The following is a 15,697-nucleotide window of genomic DNA, read 5'->3' on the forward strand; positions in this document are numbered from 1 at the left end:
ATTGTGTTCCAAATTCAATTTCAATACAATCTTTATCAGAACAATTCATGTAGCCTACGATTTTATTACATTTTTTGTTGTTTTTGACCACACAGTTTTGCCACATTATCAGACATCCATTAATTAGGCCTACCCCTTTTCTCATATGGACAAACGATGATATTCCACCAGGCTAAATGACATTATAGCCTACAGTATGTAAAGGACATTGTATGGAGCCAACTGCTCAATTGCTTATGCTGTCTAGCCTAACTTAACTTCATCCAACCAACTAATATTAAGATTGTCAGTCAACAGTCAAGTTACTCACACACTGTATTCTGTGATCTGATGGTGACAACTAACATTTACAGGATGAATTTATGCTTTAATGTCGCTTTAAAATCCTTTAAAAAAAATCCCTTTAGCCTTGTGCCCTAAACCTGTGCTTCTATTGTGCCAAAAAGCTCCCTGAAAAGAATTGAAAGTTTGATCACATATTGACAAACCAACATATACATCATCAAACACATTCAATCCCATTTGATAAATGGCAAAAAGGAACACAAACTTGTTCTTGTTCTTGACCGGCCATCAGTGTCCAGATCTCCAATTCAATAGAGCAATTGTGGTGTGTCGACTCATGGAAGCAAGCATTCAACAAAAGAGCACAGAGAAATCTGAGGGAGCTGGTGACATTCCCTAGGATTGGTCAACAACATCCCGAGCAGGTGCCTCAACCAAGCCAGTGGCTGATCCCAATGATGGGGAATGAATGTAAAGTAAAAAAACGTACTATTGTCCAAATACGTACATTTAAAAAATGTGTGTACAATCTGTGTACAACACTGTTTGTCTGAGAAAAGGATGTTCCATGTCCACCTGTTTTATGAAATAATATAATAATAATAATAATAATATATGCCTTTTAGCAGTCTTACAGTAAAGTATGCATACAATTTTTACGTTAGGGAGAACCCAGGAATTAAACCACTATCCTGGTGTTGCAAAAGCCATGCTCTACCAACTACCAGCTGCAGAGGACTGAACGTAAAGGACAGTACATAAATAGCAAATAAAAGTTTTGAGAAAGAATACATGTATGTGTGTAGATGTGTAGTAATAGTGTAGATGAAGATAGTTTTTGGTGTTTTATCCTTTACTGAAAGAAACAGGTGCCAATATGGCATCTAGTGCAAACTTGGGTATATCTGGCCAATAGTTCAGTGCAGAGCCCCATCTGCAGCCACAACCGCAAAGTCATAAAGCAACCCACCACTACATCCCATCTCTCACTTTTTCCCACTTGGGAAAAACAGTAGGTTGAATGGACTTTCCATAGAGCAGTTCTGGTTAATGTTACAAGGGGAAAAATGGGCTGATGTGGGGGCCATCCCTGACAGTACATATTCTACCCCTTTAAGCTGATGACAAACAATAATTATGAACATAATGGATTGGATTTCTATAGTGCTTTTCCACGAGGTGCTCAATGCACTTAGAGTTGAATGGGTGTCAACTCAACTCATCCATCACCAAGGTCTGCCATCAAATCAAATCAAATCAAATTGGTCACATGCAGATGTTATTGCGAGTGTAGCGAAATGCTTGTGCTTCTAGTTCCGACTGTACAGTAATATCTAACGAGTAATCTAACAATTTCACAACAACTACCTTATACACACAAGTGTAAAGGGATGAATAAGAATATGTACATATAAATATATTGATGAGCGATGGCCGTGTGGCATAGGCAAGATGCAGTAGATGGTATAGAGTAGAGTATATACATATGAGATGAGTAATGTAGGGTATGTATACATTATATAAAGTGGCATTGTTTAAAGTGACTAGGGATACATTTACATCCAATTTTTAATTATTAAAGTGGATAGAGATCTGAGTCAGTATGTTGGCAGCAGTCACTCAATGTTAGTAATGGTTGTTTAACAGTCTGATGACCTTGAGATAGAAGCTGTTTTTCAGTCTCTCGGGCCCAGCTTTGATGCACCTGTACTGACCTCGTCTTCTGGGTGATAGCGGGGTGAACAGGCAGTGGCTTGGGTGGTTGTTGTCCTTAATGATCTTTATGGCCTTCCTGTGACATTGGGTGGTGTAGGTGTCCTGGAGGGCAGGTAGGTTGCCCTTGGGGATGCGTTGTGCAGACCTCACTACCCTCTGGAGAGCCTTACGGTTGTGGGCGGAGCAGTTGCCGTACCAGGTGGTGATACAGCCCGACAGGGTGCTCTCGATTGTGCATCTGTAAAAGTTTGTGTGTGTTTTCGGTGAGTATGAGGTTATTTTCCTGACACCATACTCCGAGGGCCCTCACCTCCTCCCTGTAGGCCGTCTCATCGTTGTTGGTAATCAAGCCTACCACTGTAGTGTCGCCTGCAAACTTGATGATTGAGTTGGAGGCGTGCATGGCCACACAGATGACTGACGATTTTAATGTCTACAATGTATGTTTTCTTCCTATTGTGGTCATAACTGGAATCTGTTCATACTGTAATAACAATATTTCATATTCATATACAGGTACATCATCAATAGTACAAAGTGTTTTATCAATCAACTTTTTTACATTCAATTACAGGCTTTTAATTTTACATCATTGGAAAGCTTTGCCTTTCTTTCGAACCATAAATGTTTGATTATGGAAAACTGTTATTTGATCAAATGATGAACCCCATTATTTGTTTTGCTCATTATTTAATGTGACCAGACCAATGGCGCACTCTAGAGTAGGACCCATCAAAGTGAGACTCAGCAAATCATTGATGTCAGACTATCAGTTATGTTTATTCAATGAAAAGTCAAAGACAAAAGGTTCTAATCTAAAGCTTAAACTAAAGAGGATAATTTAGTCATTATTTCATTGTCAATTTGAAGATTATCTATTTGAATGGCTGACTACATATTACTTTATTCGGTATTGCAATAAAATGCATAACATTCATAAACATGTGAATGCAAGAATTGTTTTAAACCATAGACCCCTAGGTACGGTAGTGCAAACTTCACTTCTAATTGCCCCCTTTTGGCGATTCTAAATATTCAATATTCATTCAAATCCCCCTGCAGCAGGATTGTTTTCCTCCTGCGACAAAATGGGTCATATTAAGATCTGACATCTGTAGGCTACAAAATAGGCATTTCTTTCTGATAAAAAATTATCAACACTTCAATTATAGGTAGCGTTACAGTTTTTACAATCACTTTGGTGCAAGTATGTTGTACATTTTAACTCTAAGCAAAAAAATCAAAGTAGATTCTCAAAATGGCTTATGTTTCAAAACTATAAGCACATTTTGACTGAGTAAAACAAATACATTTACAAAGTCACTTGTTCATTGCAGAAAATCACTCTTTCAATTAGGAAAGTCTACATATTCAATCAAAGTATCTGCTTTTCTCAAAATGCAATATTCACATTACTTTTAATATTATTTTCTTGTTATTTGTTAACGATACAATGATCACCTAATCAAACTGCTCAAAATGGATAACTACTGAACTCAAATTATATAGTGCTTAGTTAACGTATAGTTTGCTAACTGCTGAACACTGTACATTTCTATATGTTGACCTCATATCAATTTGACATGAGTATATGGATGTGGCTGTAAGTACTACATCATTATTCTCCATCCACCAGTCTGCTCCAATAGGACAAAGTGGAAAGATTCACTCTACACTCTAAAAAGAAAAGGTTCCTGGAGTATCCTTTAGGGGTTCTTCAAATTGAAACTGTGGGGGAACCCCTATATGTTATTCAAAGAACCCTTTAAATGGATACTCGAAAAACATTTTGAAGAACCTTTTGGGGTTCGTTTTTGAACTATCCCCCCTGCCCTATTATTATTATCATTAATATGCATAGCAGTAACACAATATTTTAGTTGTCAGTGTTTATAATGATTTTAGTGACATGTTAATGTGTTGATGTTCTCCATATCCATAGACAGAATGAGTGAGTTTGCATTGTATGGTGATCGAACAAGTTTCCTGTTGTATTGTCACGCCCTGAGTGTTTTAGGTCAGGGCGTGACTAGGGGGTTTCTAGGTATTATATTTCTATGTTGTGTGTGTGTGTGGTTCCCAATTGGAGGCAGCTGATGATCGTTACCTCTAATTGGGGATCATACTTAGTGTGTCCTTTTTCCCACCTGCGATGTGGGATATTGTTTTGTATGACCTACATATGACTATGTAGGTCGCGATCGTTATAGCGTTGTTGTTTATGATGTCACTATCAATAAAATGTGAAACGCTGGTCCAATTATTCATACGACGGTCGTGACATACATTAATCAGTGGTGTAGGGAGGGTGAAGTCTGTGAATCGCAAAAAATAGTACAGGTGTTTAATTTAAAAAACATGCACACTTGACAGAACATGCACACGATACCTTGGTTTTTGTAGTGAATGAAAAAAACTGTTTTGATAATGGTTTTCGTGCACATACCTTGTCTGTAATGTAGAGACCTATGGGATTTTCATTGAAGAGGTAAGGGAGAAGGATGGTACATACCAATACCAATTGACATACCTTTGTGTGCCCCCTCTATATACCTACAGACACAAAAGTGAGCAGTTCAGTCACCTCTACCCAATACAGCTAACCTTCAACATATTCTTATAGTATACATATTCTTACCTCTGTTGATTGATATCCATTGAAATTTGTCAATTTTTTGTTTTACAAAGATTTGCACAAATATGAAAAGATGGTATCATCATAAAACAATATCAATTTAGATCATATAAGGGACAAACCTTACCTTAAATTGAGATCTTTACATTTTTCAGTTAAGTGTCTGGGCCTGCTCTCCTTTCATATTCAAATCCAAATGTTTCAGTTGGGCAGTTGGGTTCCTGCAAAAAAAAAAAAAAACTAAGGAGGTTTCTCAATGAACCCCACCTCCTATGGGGTTCTTGAAGAACCCTTTGGGGGTAATTTTCAGTGCCAAGAACCCTAAGGTTTCTCAAACTTTAATGATCTTAGAAGAACCCTTGTAGAACACCACATTTTTTAGAGTGTTGTTGCTACCATTATGAATTATAGTGTTATGTATGTACCATGCACTTCTGTAATACCTGGGTTGTATTTAATAATATATTCCACTCATTATCTAAATGTCAATGATACACTGTGAGCTGATTCATTTCAAGCAGGGGATACAGTACAGCATCAGTTTACAAGTCATGTGGAAAAGGTGATTTAGTACAATGTTGCATGCGGCAGAAATGGAATATACATAACTGTCCTACGTTTTCACAGTAGCCAATACCCCTATTTCTGATGATTTGTCTTACGTATGTACTGTATAACGATAATGAAACTGTAAGACACACATTTCTCAACTTGCTCACAACCTGCCATTACAATCAATCAAATCAATTATAAAGCACTGCTTACATAAGCTGGTGTCACAAAGTGCTGTACAGAAACCCAGCCTAAAACCCCAAACAGCGAGCAATGCAGGTGTAGAATCACGGTGGCTAGGAAAAACTCCATAGAAAGGACAGAACCGAGGAAGAAACCTAGAGAGGACCAGGCTATGAGGGTTGGCCAGTCCTCTTCTGGCTGTGCCAGGTGTAGATTATAACAGAACATGGCCAAGATGTTAAAATGTTCATAGATGATCAGCAGGGTCAAATAATAATAATCACAGTGGTTGTCGAGGGTGCAACAGGTCAGCACCTCAGGAGTAAATGTTAGCTGGCTTTTCATAGCCGATCATTCAGAGTATCTCAACCACTCCTGCTGTTTCTAGGGAGTTGAAAACAGCAGGTCTGGGACAGGTAGTACATCCGGTGAACAGGTCAGGGTTCCATAGCCACAGGCAGAACAGTTGAAACTAGAGCAGCAGCATGGCCAGGTGGACTGGGGACAGCAAGGAGTCATCAGGCCAGGTAGTCCTGAGGCATGGTCCTAGGGCTCAGGTCCTCAGAGAGAGAGAGAGAGAGAAAGAAAGAAAGTAAGAAAGAGAGAATGAAAGAAAGAGAGAAAGAGAGAGAATTAGAGAGAACATACTTAAATTCACACAGGACACCGGATAAGAAATACTCCAGATATAACAGACTGCCCCTAGCCCCCCGACACATAAACTACTGCAGCATAAATACTGGAGGCTGAGACAGGAGGGGTCGGGAGACACTGTGGTCCCGTCCGACAATACCCCCGGACGGGGCCAAACAGGCAGGATATAACCCCACCCACTTTGCCAAGCAAAACCCCCACACCACTAGAGGGATATCTTCAACCACCAACTTACCATCCTGAGACAAGGCCGAGTATAGCCCACAAAGGTCTCCGCCACGTCACAACCCAAGGGGGGTTACAGGCAGCAGTAGCCTCGTTGTTAGAACATTGTGCCAGTAACTGAAAAGTTGCTGGTTTGAATACCAGAGGCGACAATGTGAAAAATCTGTCGAACATCTGTCGATGTTTCAAAACTATAAGCACATTTTGATGATGATGATAACCATTAGGATTTTACATCACAGTAAGTAAAATATTTATATATATTTACAAATCAGAGATGTAGTCTACTGTATAGTATGTAACAGATGCATCTCCTATACCAAGGGGTATAGGGGTAATCAACGACTATTTGAGAAGATACCTTTGCCACAAATTTCCTAGGTGGCAAAGGTATGGATATTGTAAATTATCGGTTTAGTTACCAAGCCCCACCTTGCGACCCACCCATGCAACCCCAAACTGCATTAAATTGAAAGCCCGACTGAGTTCCTAAAAAATAAAAACAATTGTTAAAGTCGGGAAACACGCAGTCCGCATTGACCGCATTCTGGGTTCGGATCTGGACGGTGGTCTGCCTGTAGAATATGGCTCCCCTATAAATAAAACAAACCCTCCGGTGTTGCTAATCCTCAAAAGAGGCTTGTCAGGCTTTAATTTGTTTCATTTGATTACAGTACACCTATGTTGTCATTATATTTGAGCAATACATTTATTATGTTGCATCCCTGATTGTGAATGATGTCTTCACCTTTGACCACACATGGCATAGAAATTATGGAAATTTGATTTTCAGGAAATGTTATGGGTAGTGCAATGTGTAATGTGAAAACAGTGTAATGTACTGTAATTTACAGTACTGTAGCATATTATATTCAAAGGGCAATTTTTAAACACACATTTTTTGCTATTGGATTAAATGGTTGTTAAAGGACCAATATCATTATGTTGTGTTTTGGTGATTAACTCAATGTTCTCATGGTATTCCACAGTAAACTTATATTTTGGATCAAAGGTTGTGTGGTGAAAGATGTCTCCAAACAATATGAATACACAATAACATATTTTGAATACAAGGCTTGCTGTTTTACAAGGGTTACCAGTTTGGAGTTTTGAAAATTCCCACATAGGCATACTTCTGAAAATAGCACCAAAGCCATTGAAAAAAAACTGTAAATTGGAGCCTAGTTAAAATGACTAAATGGTCAGCCTATCATTCATTATCTGATGAATTGGTGACTAAACAAAATGTTCTCATGGTATTTCACAGAATAACTTGATTTTGCATGAATGACTCAGGGAAAAAACTGTGAAAAACGCAAAGAATGCGCAATCAAAAGATAGGGCATTATAATTGTTATCAGTTTAGAGTTTTGTACTTAGTTTTTTTTATATAGTACCACATACATCTAAAAAATGTGCCAAAGTGATTGAAAAAAAAACGGTAATATGATAACATTGATGATTTACATTCAACCATCATTATTTTCACCATGTATTATTTCTGTTTGTATTCCTTATTTATTTGATTTTCACACACAATGGTGAGCGTGTGAACTGAGGCAGATCAGACTCAGGGTGGCGCGAGAAGCTAAAGGATTGGTGTCTGGGACTCACGGATAGGTCATTGCGGGTCACAGCGCAGCGCATGACAACGCAGCGTCCAGTGGTTGACACTTCATTACCATAAGGACTGGATTTTTTTTAGTTTTGTAAGAATCATTCTTATACCTACAACTAATAATTTCAGAAATAGGTTAAAAACATTGACTACCTCATATGCCTACGCAGTTCTTAGAATTAGGTTTTTAACCTATATGAGTAGAATATTATTGTAATGAAAGAAAATAAAAATAAAAATTGCATGGTTTAGTACATTAGTTTGATGAGTATGTTAAATTGTACTTAGGGAGAAACATTGGTTGATTCTCATTTTATGTGATGGTACTTGCTGGAATATTCAATAATAACATTATGCAGGGGGATTATGATACAGTGCCTTAAACATTTATGAAAAATAAAACACTAATCTTCATTAGATAAGTATTCGACGCCCTGAGTCAATACATGTTAGAATCACCTTGGGCAGCTGTTACAGGTGTGAGTCTTTCTGGGTAAATCTCTAAGCACTATTCACAACTGAATTGTGCAACATTTGCCCATTATTATTTTCAAAATTCTTCAAGCTCTGTCAAATTGGTTGTTGATCATTGCTAGACAACCATTTTCAGGTCTTGCCATAACTTTTCAATCAGATTTAAGTAAAAACTGTAACTCTGCTGCTTAGGAATATTCACTGTTCTTAGTAAGCAACTTCAGTGTGTATTTGGCCTTGTGTTTTAGGTTATTGTCCTGTTGAAATGTGAATTCATCTCCCAGTGTCTGCTGGAAAGCAGACTGAACCAGGTTTTCCTCTAGGATTTTGCCTGTGCTTGAAGCCATTCCATTTCTTCAGTCCATAACGATTACATTTATGAAAAATATGCTTGAGAATATGGAGCGTGGTGATCAGTAATGTGTTGCATTGGATTTGCCCAAAACATAACACTGTATTCAGGAAAAAAAATATTGCTTTACCACATTTTGTGAAGTATTACTTTAGTGCCTTGTTGCAAACAGGATGCATGTTTTGGAATATTTGTATTATGTACAGACTTAATCCTTTTTACTCTTTCAATTAGGTTAGTATTGTGGAGAAACTACAATGTTGTTGAGGCATCCTCAGTTTTCTTCTATCACAGCTATTAAACTCTGCAACTGTTTGCCGGAGAGGAAGGAAATCCCTGAGTGGTTTCCTTCTTCTCCGGTAACTGAATTATGAAGGACGCCTGTATCTTTGTAGTGACTCGGTGTATTGATTAACTTTACCATGGTTAAAGGGATATTTCATATTTTTTTCCTTCTTTTTTTTACCCATTTACCAATAGGTACCATTCTTTGTGACACATTGGAACACCTCCCCTGGTCCTTGTGGTTGTATCTGTGTTTGGAAATCATTGCTCAACTGAAGGACCTTAAAGATAATTGTATGTGTGGGGTACAGAGATGAGGTACTCATTAAAAAATCATGTTAAACACTGTTATTGCAGACAGAATGAGTCTATGCAATTTATTATGGGATTTATGCAAAAAAAATTCACCCAACATTTAACCTAAATCCAATGACAGGATGACATTTGTTGCTGAATTCACATTAGTTAACAACAACCAAATTTAAATCAAAACTGGATGTTGAACTGACATTTGTGCCCAGTGGGATGCAAACACTGCCAATATGATTTTGTTTTACATGGATGCAGGCTGTTAGGTAGCCTAGACCTTTTCTTCCTTTCACCCACTTTAACCTGCCATTGCATCTAAATTGTTTACACTTGGATCAACCCTACTCATGTTAACTTTCAGCGAACATTTGGATAACCATGATAGCTTTGCCCTCATGTGGGTGCTAGCAAGTATACTTGGTAGTGTTAGGTATCAACAGTTAATCCAGTAGGGGTTTAACCTAATGTAGCAGGTGTAAGAGAAACGCCTGAGCAGAGTTTCTACATGTGGTTTTCAGAGGAAAAGGAAGCTAGGTTTAAAATTGCAACTCCACTTAGTCTAGTAGGGGCTGGAAGCTATAGTGAGCTTTGATTGGTCAATAGCACAACTATGCCTCTGATTATTTGCATTATTTGCATTATTTGCATTGAAAATTAATATGACTCAGCTCCTAATGTATAACTGTGCATTTTCTTAAGAAAATACTATGTGTTTGCTGTTGGTGGTATTATGTTGCTCAGATAATAATCTATTGGCATATTTTACCAGCCTGGTCTCACAGACTAGACGTAACATAGTGAATGTAAATCTGGGACACTCAAATTAGTATGATATGTTATGTTTTGAATGGTTACATAAAACAGATGGTTACTTAATGCAAAATGAAAGTAGGGTGGTTGGTCAGGGTGAATGGGTGAGCATGTATAGTGAACATCAAGCAACCCAAAGGTTGCAAGTTCAAATCTCATTGTGGTCAACTTTAGCATATTAGCAACTTTTTGACTACTTACTACTTTTTAGCTACTTTCAAACTACTTAGCATGTTAGCTACCCCTTCCCCTAACCTTAACCCTTTTAGCTAACCCTTCCCCTAACCCTAACCTTAGCTAACACTTCCCCTAACCCTAACCATAACCCTTTTAGCTAACCCTTCCCTTAACCCTTTAACCAAACTCCTAAAATAACCCTAACCTTAACCCTAACCCTGACCCCTAGCCTAGCCTAGCTAACATGATTGTTAGCCACCTAACCAAATTTGAAACATATTGTACGTTTTGCAAATTCTTAACATATACATTTTTCAAATTTGTAACATATAATATGAATTGTAATTCATAACATATCATGGACATCCAAAAATGAATACATCCCATACAAAATGTAACATATCATACTAAATGGTGTGTCTCTGATTTACATACAGAATCAAATGAAATGCTCTGAGACCAGGTAGATTTTACATGACCTATATAAGGCATTTGGTGCTTACATTTTATTTATTTATTGCAAAATATTAGAGTTTGTCATGGACTTGATCTGCTCTTATGCACTTATTATTTTTGTTTAATGCAGAACCTAATATACAATCTGAGCTCCCCTTAAGTTATTGTATTTTATGGTATTAATAAATAATTAGGCTTCATACATCAGATGACTGAATATGATATTTGTTTTATTGTGGTTGGAATACTGAACAAATAACGCCATATGAAAAGATATTTATCATTATTTTAAACATCCCACGTGATCTGAACATTTAAAATGTGTATAGTACGGAGCATTATGGTATATGGAGTATACAGCATGGAGATGCAGTAGTCCTAGTGCCCAAACATCCACCAGTGCACCATGCCTGTTTTACATCTATGTAAATCGTACAAATGACAATAACAAATCATTAAGCAAACTCATAACTCGATTTTTACCACAGTGATTAGAAAACATGTCATTTAACGTTTTAAAAAATAAAATGTAGTTATAAAACGTGTCAATGATCGGTAAGAAAACTCTCTGACGCATCGTCTTTAACCAACGTTTATTGTTCCTAAAGTCTCGTTTTAGACTTTCGACAGAAAATAGTCATACTATAAAACCGAATAAAAAGTCTTAAAAACGTTGTTGTTCTTATTTCAAAGACCACATGTATAAAGACGTGTTAAAAAATCCACAATATAAGTAATGGGATTTAATGCCCCAGTTCTGTTCAACGGCGCCTTTCTCTAGTGGTGCTATAAAAGTCTCCAACACTTTAGAAGTCCTGGGATCCTTTATATTTTATTTAATCTCCATTTCTTTTATTTCTTTTTTTCTCTCCAAAGTTGCACACAGGATCAATTATATGAAACACGGCGAAACTTTCAAGATTAAAACGTCCTGATGAAAAAAAGCAGACGAGCAAACGGTTTTGGCGCATGAGACCCAAGGCTGAATCTGTGAGACGGAGCGTACACAATAAACCTGTTGTTAAACTTGCTGTGAAAATATGTTTGAAGAAAATAGACAATTGTTGTACGAAATGTATTCAAGTATAAAATAATGCCCTTTGTTGGGGAAAACTTGAGCAATGTGAGGGTACAAAAGTCCCCTGTGGTATTTACTAGGCTCCTTTGTGAAGTTTGCGCTTTGGCGTCTCCACTTGGCGCATTACCCAGGCCCCTTTAAACGCGATTGTTTCTTTCTTTCTAATGACGTTTACCGGATCAAAACATGCTCTTAATTCGATCAGAAAGCTTCACCCTTCACAACAATACCAGAATAATTTCTCCCAAAGTTTGTTAAGTTGACCGAAATTAGGCAAATGAATAGGGGTCTCCAGGCTACCCCTGACGCAGGTGACGGGGATAATGCACGTTCACACCAGCTGCATTCTTCTTTATTTCTCCCTTTTCTTTCACAGCATTATTAAAATTTAGGCCAATGAAATTATTCACTCGACTCAATAGACATTTTCTTATAGGATAATAGGATACAAATTGAGCCTCTCCAAAGAGTCCTCAGTGGTGGGCAACCCTCGTGTGCCAAAGACTGCTGGAGACGCCGGCCGGTACGCAGGCGACGCTCGTGTGCCAGGCCCATCACACACCTGCCTAGGACTCACACGAAAAAAAGAATGTAAACAAAAAGCTTGCCATCTCTCATAAAAGATGGACGTGTCACCAAGTCGTGTGAGAAACGAGGAGAACAAACGGGGGACTCCGTCTCCAAGAGATCTCCCTTGAACTTGGCGGAACAGCCTATTAAAGGCTTACTTAATTACTCTAATGGCACTGGACAGGCCTTAAAACTCAGACAGGGCTTGGGTGGAAGTTAAGTTCGCTTGCTGGGATTTGTAAACAGGCGATCGTGTGAGAAACGCGAGTTGGAAAAAAGAGGGGTCTTTTTTCGGCGGCTTTGTTTTCAGTGCGCGCACTGCGCCTGGTCGGATCAGGCGAACCCAACGCTCAATTCACATTTCCCGCCTGGGTTGTTACTATGCAAATAATATTCTAAAAGCAATCACGTGCATGTCTTTTGAACAGCCACGTGGATGAACAAAGCAAGTCTGCCCCCCTGCTAGCCGTTGGCTTCAGACTTTTTACTTGTTCTTTAACTGATCCTAAATGCACACATTTACTAGAAGCTTGCTCTTTAATCCTACGGAATAATTTAGACCATGAATGCTGGAGTCCCTCGGATGATCGCTTTATAAGGGGCAGCTTCTCAGCTCACCTCTCAGTCTACCTAGTCTACAAGCTGAGGAACACATCCAAACTGCCTCACGGCATTACTATTTTGAATTAGAACTTTATCGGCACTTTGCTAAAGGATGGCATCCAAGATGAAGGATCGCAAGGTAGGCGCTCCCCTTCTGCGCTCTGGGATGGAAACCTACTCGGAAACCGTGGCCTTTTCTAGTCGTTATTTGAATATTTATTACAATATTTTACTTTGGTACTCATAATGTACAATCATTATGTATATGTGTAGTCAAAGGCGAAATTTGGTTCCATGGAAATTGATCTGATAGCCTACTATGCTTTTGCGCACTTGAGCGAAAACGTAACCAATATAGTACACATTTGAGTTAGCAAAAACGACAAAAAATGTAAATAATTATTTTAAAGAAGAAAAGTGGCTGAAGTTGTCACTGCAATAGTATAATTGACGGTTCGAAGCACATTAGTGCCATACTCCATGGTTGTGTTTGAGCTTTGGCACCTGCCTTGGCCCATGTGATGCTCAGTAGCGCTGTTGCGCTCTAGTGCACCAAAGCGCACCAAGGTGGCTAGGCAAGGCAACGTCTCTTTGCCGTTTGGTTTCCAAGTAGTTTCGTCTTCATTCTAGTTTCAATCAGCTTTTTGTTCTAGGTTTCCAGAGCTATACACTTTAGACATGGCCTACTGTTGATTATTTTTGTTTGTCTAATCATTTGCGTTGTTATTTTTCAACAGAGAACTCCCATCTCCCATAAAGTAATAGAAAAAAGAAGACGAGATCGCATCAACCGCTGCCTAAATGAACTGGGGAAAACCGTGCCAATGGCGCGCGCGAAACAGGTAGCATGCAGTTGTACAATTAAATAATCTTATTCACAATTCATAAACAATCGCCTAAATTATCTTATTCAACGTTTTATATTGGCTAAAAATATGTCTTATTATTGCAGTATTAAATCCTTGCTATGCGTGACAAATAGCGTAGCCTACATTATGTCTGCCATCTGTTTGATTTTGTGTATTTAAACGAAGTAATATTATTTCTCTAATATTTTTTTTATGATGATAGAACTCTGGAAAGCTGGAGAAGGCCGAGATTCTGGAGATGACAGTTCAGTATCTACGAGCGCTCCACTCTGCAGACTTCCCCCGAGGCAGAGAAAAGGGTGCGTTTTCCTGTCCGCTCCAAAGCGCACAGACTCGGGGCTCTCACCCAGAGCGCATCCGTATCCTGTTCCACCTTCCTTGACTCCATTCCGGCTGTCTCGTTGACATATTTATCGTCGTAATATCAATCATCATCACTGTAGTCTATATCGTAAATATATGCTCACATTTGAAAGTAATAGCGTAAAGAATATTGGAGTTTCTGTGTGTTTTCTAATCGTCACCTTCTTCGGATTCCTTTTAGGTGAGCTACTGGGGGAGTTCGCCAACTACTTCCACTACGGCTACCACGAGTGCATGAAGAACCTGGTGCACTACCTGACCACGGAGGAGAGGGTTGAGACCAAAGACATCAAGTACGCAAGGATCCTGGCCTTTCTTCAGTCCAAGTCCCGGGTCGCCACCGAGCCGGTGTTCGGCTCACTGGGCGCGTTTCCAGACCAGGCAGATTATCTGTGCCAGTTGCACTCCTCCCCGGAGTCACTCCAGAGTCACAGCCCCAACGACTCCGTGTTTCAGCAGAGCCCACCCGGACACTTCTCGTGGCACAGCACGGCGCGCAGCCCGACCATCTCGTACCCAACGGTGCCGCTTTCCGCACCGACGCAACAGCACCATGGTGGCTACCTGTCACCAGTGCAAGGACTTGACCATCACTACTTCAACTTTTTCAACGGCCACCCGCACGCGAATGCGTTCAGTTTGCACAGTACGCAACATGCGTTGTAAATAGAATCCGGTTACCATTTTGTGTTGTCTTTATTTATATATGTGTTCATAATAAATACTTAAAGATTGTGGATATTGTATACTGTACAATACATCTTTCTTTTTTAAAGAAAAGTAAATGTTTATTTCCCACACTTTGTTGTTTTCTTGTGGAGTTATAACGTACATTGTTCATCAATTCGTGAAAACCTCCCTAAAAACCTGATGGTATCATAGCGTTGGTCTATTGATTATGAATAGGCCTAATTGTTAATTCTTCTAAATAATTTATTACAGAAGAGCTCTGCCCATTTCTACACAAATATATATTTTTATTTCTTAAAGGGATAGGCTAGTTAACTTTTATTCACAGCTTATTTTCAACTAACCAAGGATGTGGTGCTTTTATTCAAACCGTTTTTAATCAAATTAAATCACATTTTATTGGTCACATGCACACATTTAGAAGGTGTTTATTGCGGGTGTAGCGAAATGCTTGTGTTACAAGCTTCAACAGTGCAGTAGCATATAATAATTCACAACAATACATCAACATCTAAAAGTAAAATAATGGAATTAAGAAATATATATAACGTCCTTAACAGGTTATTTAGCAAGTTCCAGAATATCCTAGCATTTTTGGAGCGTATAGCAATGTTAGTGGACACGGATTGTGCCCTATTTAATTGCCAGTAAGATGCTTGTTGACAAGCAACCGTGGTCCACTTATCTTTAACCTCTATAGGCAGGTGTCATGTATCGATAGGACCTTAGGAGCTTACAATTAAATAAACACCGAACTAACTCACTAAACTGGGACTTCTCTTCTTCTGTGAAG

At 38.7% G+C, this 15,697-nt stretch overlaps 1 protein-coding gene across 1 annotated transcript; it reads left to right on the top strand.

Moving 5' to 3' along the window:
• The first annotated feature begins 13,022 nt into the window (after positions 1–13,022).
• Positions 13,023–15,014, top strand: helt (helt bHLH transcription factor). Its single transcript, XM_064925854.1, has 4 exons — positions 13,023–13,121; positions 13,720–13,824; positions 14,054–14,150; positions 14,396–15,014. The coding sequence occupies exons 1-4, from the start codon at positions 13,095–13,097 to the stop codon at positions 14,878–14,880; spliced, it is 714 nt and encodes a 237-aa protein (XP_064781926.1). The 5' UTR covers positions 13,023–13,094; the 3' UTR covers positions 14,881–15,014.
• The last annotated feature ends 683 nt before the right edge of the window (positions 15,015–15,697 follow it).

This window comes from Oncorhynchus masou, chromosome 20, assembly GCF_036934945.1.
Source record: "Oncorhynchus masou masou isolate Uvic2021 chromosome 20, UVic_Omas_1.1, whole genome shotgun sequence".
In the NCBI taxonomy this organism is placed as follows: Eukaryota; Metazoa; Chordata; class Actinopteri; order Salmoniformes; family Salmonidae; genus Oncorhynchus; species Oncorhynchus masou.

What these genes read in the sequence shown, in the direction of transcription:
- helt (XM_064925854.1), top strand. Translation starts at nt 13,095, where the DNA reads ATGGCATCCAAGATGAAGGATCGCAAG. An exon ending in CCAAGATGAAGGATCGCAAG is followed by an intron (nt 13,122 to 13,719) that starts GTAGGCGCTCCC and finishes ATTTTTCAACAG; the next exon opens with AGAACTCCCATCTCCCATAA. An exon ending in CAATGGCGCGCGCGAAACAG is followed by an intron (nt 13,825 to 14,053) that starts GTAGCATGCAGT and finishes TTATGATGATAG; the next exon opens with AACTCTGGAAAGCTGGAGAA.